The sequence below is a fragment of the Phocoena sinus genome, chromosome 9 (genome assembly GCF_008692025.1).
Source record: "Phocoena sinus isolate mPhoSin1 chromosome 9, mPhoSin1.pri, whole genome shotgun sequence".
Taxonomy (NCBI): domain Eukaryota; kingdom Metazoa; phylum Chordata; class Mammalia; order Artiodactyla; family Phocoenidae; genus Phocoena; species Phocoena sinus.
Genome location: NC_045771.1, coordinates 86,995,202 through 87,003,966, shown reverse-complemented (window position 1 = coordinate 87,003,966; position 8,765 = coordinate 86,995,202). Strand labels below are relative to the sequence as shown.

Below are 8,765 nucleotides of genomic sequence, written 5' to 3'. Positions count from 1 at the left end.
TTTAGGGGTGATTGATTTTGTTGTCTGCAATTTATTCAAACGGTGTAACAAAAAGGCATCTCTATTTTCTGTATGTTTGAAAATCATCATAAAGAATTGGGGTGAGGGGAACAGAGGGCATCTTTTTAAAGTTCCTTAACCAAGAGCACTGTGAAGACCTCCTAAGCTAACAGTAGCTTCAATTTACGGTTTGGGTTTGTAGCGCTGTGTCTTTTTTTTCCTGTTGCACCTGAAATACCGCTGAGTAAGTGCAGTCTCAGCCCAGCCCAAGAGCAAGCAGCTCTTAATCACACTTCAGTGAATAAGATTCAGCAACAGCTGCAAGCTACCCTGAGGGGGTGAAAGTCCATACCTGGCATAATCTTCTTTACATTCCTACGCTATTACACTGGCGCGGTCACTTTCAAATTGCAAAAGTTTGGTTTGCATTTTCCACCAGTCGTATCTGCCCAGACAGAGGGCATTTCTTTCTGGCCCGTGGACACACCCCCGTGGACTCTTATAGAGGAATCTCTTTGCCCAGAAACCCATTGTTGAATTCCATTTCCATCTGTCTATACTTAAATTACTTATTGAAACAGTAAATTTCATCCTGTAGTTCAAAAAGGAAAACCTGGGAAAAGCTGGGAATCATAATTTGGTGCTCTGTTGTCATCATCCTGAGATTTTTTTAAAACAAATTTAGATGAGAACTGTGTATACCAGGAAGCTGTGACATCTTTTTAATAATGAGCACAGACCGTGACAAGGCAATGCTTGCCATGAATATTCAATACCTACTGTACAGACTTCAAATTAGTTTGGTTTCTTCGCTACGAGGCTCGTAGCACCATAGGTTGTAAGTATCCTGCTACCAGGTGCTGGTCTACTATGATCACGCAGGCTACGAGAGGCCCCCAAGATCCCATTTAATTTTAGCAATTAGAGCGGGTGTTCTAGAAGCTGTTCACGCGATCTGAAATTTAGCTTCTGGGTCTAGGACAGGACAGCAAATTCGGTGTCAGGAGGGCTTGCGCAGAGTGCGAGAGAGGCATGGGCCCGGCCAGGAAGGGCAAAACGTGCCGCAGCGCCTCCTGTAACCAACAAGGCCTCGGCGCCGGGGCCTGGGAGGGGTGGGCGGCCATCTTGGTAAAGGCCTGAGCGGCGGCCGGCGCCGGGCTGACGCTGGCGGGGCTGCCAGATTCGAAGGACACAATGAGTGACCGGGCAACGTGGAGCGGAATCTAGCTCGGCCAGGGCCCCGCGCGGCGTTGGGGCGCCCAGTGGGCCTCGGATGCGGCGCCGGCTCGCCCCCAGGATGGTGAGGCGGCGAGCGCTGAGGCGCTGCCTGCAGTTGTTAACGCCTTCGGCGGAGCCAGCGCTGCGGAGCCGGGGGCGGAGGAACCCGGGCGCCGGCCACCGTCGCCCCTTCCGCTGCGCTGGGGCGCTGTGTCCGGGGGCGCTGTGGCCCGTGGCCGAACAGCAGCAGCAGAGGCGGCGGCGCCGCGCGCGCCTGACCGACCATCGCGTCAGGTGAGCCCACGCTCCGTGCCCGCTTCCCTGCCTCCCTGCCCACCCCCCCGCCTAGCGCCCGCCTCCCTGCCCCCCCTCCCCTCCAGCGCCTTTTCTTCGCCCGGCTCCGCTTGCTTCCTCTCGGTCTCTGGGTGGAACGGTCCGCACTCCCCAGCTTGGGGCTGCTTGGACTCTTCCGGGAGTAGAGCGGAATGTGGGTGGGTCCCTGCTCCCGAGCCCTGCCTCATCCCGGAGATGCTGCACTTGTGAGTGGCAGGGATTCGTTTGAATTTCTGCACCTCACGAGGTGCGGAGCCCGCATCTCTGAGGCTGCCTGGATGAAGAGCCACATGATTTTTTTCATTTGGGAGAGTAGCCGTCTCTGGGATTTGTTATAAGTCCAGTCTCCTCTGCAAATCACGAGGTTGCATCTTCACCGATTGGAATACATGTGGGTGTATTTTTTGGTTGTATGTAAATGAGTGGGTGGACAAATTCCTTGGAGCAATTTATTTCTGCTTCACCTGTAGTATTTATTTCTAAAAATCCGTTCCACCAGGTTTCTCCCGTTTTATCTTGAAAACTAACCATGGAATGGAAATGAAGAGCGAAAGATTGGAGCAAGGTGCGGCGAGGTGGTGGAAGCCGGCGCTTTCTTGAGTTTTCTGTTCGGTGGTCGTTTGTTTCTCAAATTGAATATTATTGCAGGCTTTTCAGACCAGGTATTCAGATAGTTTTTTTATTTTTCAGCTGTAATCCTGGTAGTTGAGATAAATACGCTTATACAGGCTCCTGAGTCTGAGATGCATCACATCTCAGTTGAACCTGGAAAATATTGAGTATGAGAAAAGTTAACCTTCAAAAAGTAGCTAGGTTTTCGGCCTTGTCTTTACTGCAGTTGTTCTATATATGTTGTAATATGACTCACCTGGTTTACTTTGGCTAATTAGCATCAAGTGTTTGCTATTTGATAATTCTAATTAAGTTATTGAGAAAGTCATTCCTGAGATACAGCTCTCTGGAAATTAAGAAATAATTTCCATCTTTGTTAAGAATGGATATCTAGCAGTTCCATTTCTATTTTCAGTTTCACTGGTTTTGATTTAGCCGCAGACGTCGATATCATTTAGAAAGAAGTTATGTAATCTTTAAAAAGATTACCTATTTCCCACAGTAGTCTGATTTTGTTGCAAGAAAATTTAGATCTGCTGGAGAAGAAATTTAGGGCCTGTTTAAAATGTAAGAGAGATATTGATTTCAATTCAAACTGTTTTAAGTTAACTGAAGATACTGTCGCAATTTTCAGATTTTATTTCATTACATTCTGCAGGCTTTCCTGCTGCAAGAATTTCATGTCTCCAAGGGATGAAAATAGTGTATTTCTCATACTCTTATTTTCCTTCACAATTTCAAATTATATTGTACAGATTTCATATTGCAAAATTTAATTTTTAAATTAGTCAATTACAACTGACTGATATTTTAATATAAGCATTCTGTCATCGGGTTTGGGTTTTGGTTATGCTTTAGATGATACAGTCATCCTGTATGAAAAGGGTATTATGTTACTTTGAGTATTAGTGAGCTTGGGAAATTGGGGAAAATTTTAAGAACATGTTGTCCGTGTTTGACAAAGTACTTATTTGCCTTTAATTTTGTTGTTTTATTCTGCTTTTTCATTGTAGTGGTAGATAGCTGTAGTTATGTTACCGGGTTGGCGTGGGTAGTGTCAAAATAGCTTCAACCGAGGAGGTCACCGGAAGACCCGGACCAGCAATCTCGGTCCTTGTGATAGCATGCAAAGAATTGCAGACTACCACTTAGGGCTTAAGCACAAAGCAGAGTTTTATTAAAGCATAATTACACTCTCAGAGGGAGAGCGGGCTGTTTCTAAGAAGTGAAGCCAGGAGCTCCTGTGCAGGCTTAAGGGTGTTTATAAGGAGCGCTCTGCGAGGAGGCGGGGCGCAATCGTGGGTGAGTGACAGGAGGTCATTATTTGATTGACAGCCCCGAGCTAGGTAACAAGTTCCTTATTGCGCATGCCCTTACCCTTGATTCGCTAAGAAGAGCCCAAGGGGAATGGCAAAACCACCTGCAGATTTTATTATAATGATGGTATAATGAGTTTGGTTTACTCTATCTAGGTTACACGCCTGTCTAGTCTGGGCACGCACAGCCCGGGGAAGTCCCCTTGTGTTACTGTGCTCCCTCTTTATCAGGATAAATTGCTCGCCACACGACCATAGTTTTCCCTTTCTGGGTGGAGTCAGGGGAGGGTCGTCAGATGGTCGGGGTGTAATTCCACTAGTCCCCTCTTTTCGCCACTGTCACCTCCTTGCTGCTAATGTCTAACTACCTAACAGATATAGTGGGTTTTTCCATTCCATTCTGCTCTTTTTTTGTAAATTAGAATATGGCTGCAGCTGAAGGACTGTGTTGATCTGGGCATTTTAGATTGAAATGCATACAAATAAAAAATGTTTTCGTTGAAGTATTACTAGGGAAATGGATTGAGCACATAATTAATGGTTAACGAGCACCTTTATCCTGAAGGCCTGTGAGGGCATATGTAAAACTGGCATTAAAAAATCACCCATGTGATTTCCAGCATGAGAGTCAAGTAATGTGCTATTCTAACTGCTAGAATACCGAAAAATTCTACCTATCTATATCTATAGTGCTTTCATTGACTTGTCTTGAATTTAATAAGCATTTATTGTGTATTTAAATTTTTTTAATACTTTATTTTTAACATCTTTATTGGAGTATAATTGCTTTACAATGGTTTGTTAGTTTCTACCTTATAACAAAGTAAATATTTTATTAACAGACTTTTCTGACAGATTATGTATGAACTCATATATCCCCAGGGGCAGTCTTGTTATGTCAGAGATAGTCTTTTGCCAACTCAGCTGGTTAAATAATGTATTATAACTTTATAATTTACAAAGCTCTTTCAAGTATTCTTGTATATATTTATATTTACTTTGGTTTTAGAGACGTACAATATGTGAGATTATTAATGCCCTTCCACCTATGAGGGAAACAGGAAACTGAGAGCCTGGGAGATTTTAGTAATTTACCCAGGGTTCCTTAGCACAATAGCCCTGGTCTTTGGCCCAATACGTGTATACACAGCTGCTGCTTATTAGAAAGGGGGTGGTACCAACTGAAGCCAAGGTAATAGTGGTTGGGATCAGCAAACTTTGGTCAGCATCACAGCCATAGTTGCAGCCCTAAACCTGTTGGGTGTGAATGGTAAGTACCATTGGCTATGGGGGCACAGGGCTGACATCTAGATGGATCAGCATAAATTCAGAAATGATTGAAAATCAACTCAGTATACGCCTGCTACCTAGAACAATTCACCTTTCCCCTCGGGGGCAGTAGATTTTCCTGTTTATCTAATTTGAGGGCCTTCCCAGATTTAAGGGACAGTAAAAAATGCCTGTAGACTTGTGTGCTCCTCTGTAATCTCTCTCAGTTATAAGAATGAAATGGTCAGAATATAGAAAAACCAAGCTTCCTCATTGTTCTGGCACCCCTTAAAATGGGCAGACACTTGATTTGCTTACAAAAGATCCTGTTGCTAGGAAAACTGGATGACAGCAATAATTTGTTTTGAAAGTTGTTTTCTGTATTTTGAAGGTCTTTCAAACTACAAAGATGTTCGTTTTCTTTTCAAGTTACTGTGTTCATTCCTTTGGCTTCTTTAGAGAGTTAATGCAAAGTACTACTATCTGTATTGTGCTATTCTGTGGTTGAAGTAACTAATGATGGTTTAAAGAATTTCTGAGCTCGCAGTTCTTTTTTAAACTTGAGGCTAGTTTATCTGTTTATGAGCTAACCTAAGTGAAATACCCACCATGAGGTGAAATGTATCATTTATCTCCCCATGCTGACCACATGCTCTGTTGGTTCTAAGTGTTTCTAGGCATAATTCAGGTGAGAATATGGGTAATCAGCAGTCCAGGCTCCATCACCAGACAGAGCTGGACCCTTGGAGTGCCATGTACCTCTCTGCCCTGACTTGCTTCTCCTGTAAAAGAAAGGGGTCACAGTATGATGACTTGGGTCATGGAGTGTTCAAGTTAGAAAGGACCTTCGTATGCGGCTGGTCCAACCCCTTAACTTACAGATTTCCTGTTTCTACTTTTTTTTTTTTTTTTTGGCTGCGTTGGGTCTTTGCTGCTGTGCACAGGCTTTCTCTAGTTGCGGCGAGCGGGAGCTACTCTTCATTGTGGTGCGCGGGCTTCTCATTGCGGTGGCTTCTCGTTGCGGAGTACGGGCTCTAGGGCGCGCTGGCTTCAGTAGTTGTGGCTTGTGGGCTCTAGAGCACAGGCTCAGTAGTTGTGGGACAGGGGCTTAGTTGCTCTGCTGCATGTGGGATCTTCCCGGACGAGGGCTCGAACCTGTGTCCCCTGCACTGGCAGGCAGATTCTTAACTACTGTGCCACTAGGGAAGTCTCTCGTATTTCTACTCTTGGAAGAGTTTTTAGCCTCTCATGATGCCACAGAAGTGAAACGTCAAAATTAAATGTTTCCACCATTTCACAGAGATGAGGTACAGATCTTCCTGACTTACGATGGGGTTACATCTTCATAAACATGACTGAAGTTGAAAATATCATAATTTGAAAATGCATTTAATACACCTAATCTATCGGACATCATAGCTTAGCCTACTTTAAACATGCTCTGAACACTTACATTAGTCTACAGTCTGACACAAAGCCTGTTTTATAGGAAAGTGTTGTATATCCCATGTACTTTATTGAATACTATAGTAAAAGTGAAAAACAGAGTGGTTGTAAGTGTATGGGTTGTTTACCCTGGTGATTGCTAGCCAGCGACCCCAGTCACCCACTGGGAGCTGTGACTTGCTGCCTCTGCCCAACAAGGGAAGAGAGTATCTTTTGGTCCACATATTACTAGCCCGGGAAAAGATCGAAATTCACAGTTTGAAGTAGTGTTTCTACTGAATGCGTATCGCTTTTGCACCATTGTAAAGTCAAAAAATCATAAGTTGGACCATTGTAAGTCGGGGACCGTTCGTACTTTAAAATTCTTACTTGAGGGCTTCCCTGGTGGCGCAGTGGTTGGGAGTCCGCCTGCCGATGCAGGGGACGCGGGTTCGTGCCCCGGCCTGGGAGGATTCCACTTGCCGCGGAGCGGCTGGGCCCGTGAGCCATGGCCGCTGGGCCTGCGCGTCCGGAGCCTGTGCTCCGCGGCGGGAGAGGCCAAAACAGTGAGAGGCCCGCGTACCACAAAAAAAAAAAAAAAAAAATTCTTACTTGAAAGTCCATTCCTTTCTTATTCTTTCCTCATCTAGTGTGTCAATTTCATATGTAGACAAACTGTCCATCGTGTGTAAATGTATGCGTGCCTTTCGGAGCCCATGTTTTAACTGGGTGAATGTGAATGCTGGAGCGCGTATCGAATATCATCACAGAAGAATTTGACATAAACGTCTGATGTTCTCGGCAACATTCTCTCAGTTAAGCATGATTATGTAGAGCTTTATAATTTCTTTTTGCTTAGCTGCCCAAATATCTTAAAATCATACTTTATAATAAAGCTCATCTCCAATTTAGTATACACTGCCCACATTTTAATACATTTTGTTGAAGGCATTACTATGCATATATATGGTACCCTGAGGCTGCAGAGTGATCAGTCTTTCAGGTTTTCCCAGAACTGAGGGCATTCCCAGGATATAGGACTTTCAGTGCTAAAACTGGGAAAGCCCCGAGGTGTTGATCCTCTTACCTGAAAGTGTCTCTTCATTGGACTTGTAATTTTAAACGAAAATAATTTAGCAATTAAATACGATAGTTACATCATTTGAAATCGCCGTGTGATATTAAAAGGGCAATTATAGGGCTTCCCTGGTGGCGCAGTGGTTAAGAATCCACCTGCCAATGCAGGGGACACAGGTTCAAGCCCTGGTCTGGGAAGATCCCACATGCCCCGGAGCAACTAAGCCTGTGCGCCACAACTACTGCGCCTGACTCTAGAAGCCCACGAGCCACAACTACTGAATGCCGCGCGCCTAGAGCCTGTGCTCTGCAACAAGAGAAGCCACTGCGATGAGAAGCCCACGCACCGCAATGAAGAGCAGCCCCCGCTCGCCGCAACGAAGACCCAACACAGCCAAAATAAATAAATAAATAAATAAGTACATTTATAAAAAGAAAAATAAGGGAACTGGTATTTATTGAGTGTCTACTAAGTGCTTTTTACTTTGAGAGGGGATAAAAGAGACATTGGAGAATAAAGACATTGTTGAAAGCAAGAAAGGCTAGCCTTGTCACTGAGACCATACTGTTGGCTGTATGCAACTAACTTTAGAACCTAGGTATCTGTTTAAGATAAATTTATTGGATTTTCTGTGCATATTGAACATGATTAGTGGAAAGAGCATGGATTTTGGAGTCTGATCAACTTGGGTTGGATTTCCAGGTCCAACTGTTACCAGCTTTTTGACTTCAGGTAAACTATTAACCTCTGTGAACCTCTGGTATGTCACGTGTGACGTGAGGATAATATCTATCTACCTTGAGGGAATGTTGTGAGGATTAAATGAGAATGAATGTGTATAAAATGTCTGACACATATAAGTGCTCAATAAACGATATACTTACAGTAGTCATGTGTGCTGCTCTGTGTACCCATGTTTGGATTAGGAAGGCTCTGTTTTTGGATAGTTACTTTGTGTGTTTTTATAGCGTCCCTAAACTTCCAAGTTATGGTCATTGTTTCAGTTAGGATTAGTTTGGGGAGGTCCAGAGTCGCGAGGTCCAGGCTTGGTACGTGACCTGTCTGAAGTCCTAGTCGTCTATGCCATTCCTACAAGTGGCCATGATACTCATGGCTCAAAATGGCTCCAGGCAGCAGGACGCAGGAAGAATCCAGAATGCCTCCCTTTCCTATATAAGAGTTCTGCTTCGATTGCATCGGCCATCCCTAGCTGGAAGGTGTGGAAATGTAGTCATTAACTGGTGCATAGCTACCCTAAGTAAAACTGGTGTTCTGTTACTGAGGAGAAAAGGGGGATTAGATTTCATGCTAGGCGTCTTCTGGTCTCTACCACTTTGTCACCACTTTACCACCATAGAATTCAACTACTGAAGTATTCCCTAAGATTTTTCAATTTTTATCTCCATAATTAGTAGACTTAGAGGGAATGCCCTTTGTTGAATTTTGTCTCATTGTCCTTTGGTTACTTTTGCTTCTCCTGTAATTTTTTTCCCAGCAGATTCTCTCAGAAACAA

At 44.2% G+C, this 8,765-nt stretch overlaps 1 protein-coding gene across 6 annotated transcripts in view; it reads left to right on the top strand.

Moving 5' to 3' along the window:
- The first annotated feature begins 954 nt into the window (after positions 1-954).
- NAPEPLD (N-acyl phosphatidylethanolamine phospholipase D) overlaps positions 955-8,765 on the top strand; it is a 49,727-nt gene continuing 41,916 nt past the window's right edge. Inside the window, exons 1-2 of one of the 6 annotated variants that reach the window (XM_032643003.1) lie at positions 1,386-1,512; positions 2,051-2,116. Coding sequence is in view for 1 of the 6 variants with exons in the window: in XM_032643000.1 (XP_032498891.1) it covers positions 1,274-1,512 (239 nt within the window). In the remaining 5 variants the exon portion in view is untranslated. Of the gene's footprint in view, positions 1,513-1,702; positions 1,943-2,050; positions 2,214-8,765 lie in introns of those variants that run through there. The other 5 variants (XM_032643001.1, XM_032643005.1, XM_032643002.1 and 2 more) reach the window with 5 other exon arrangements.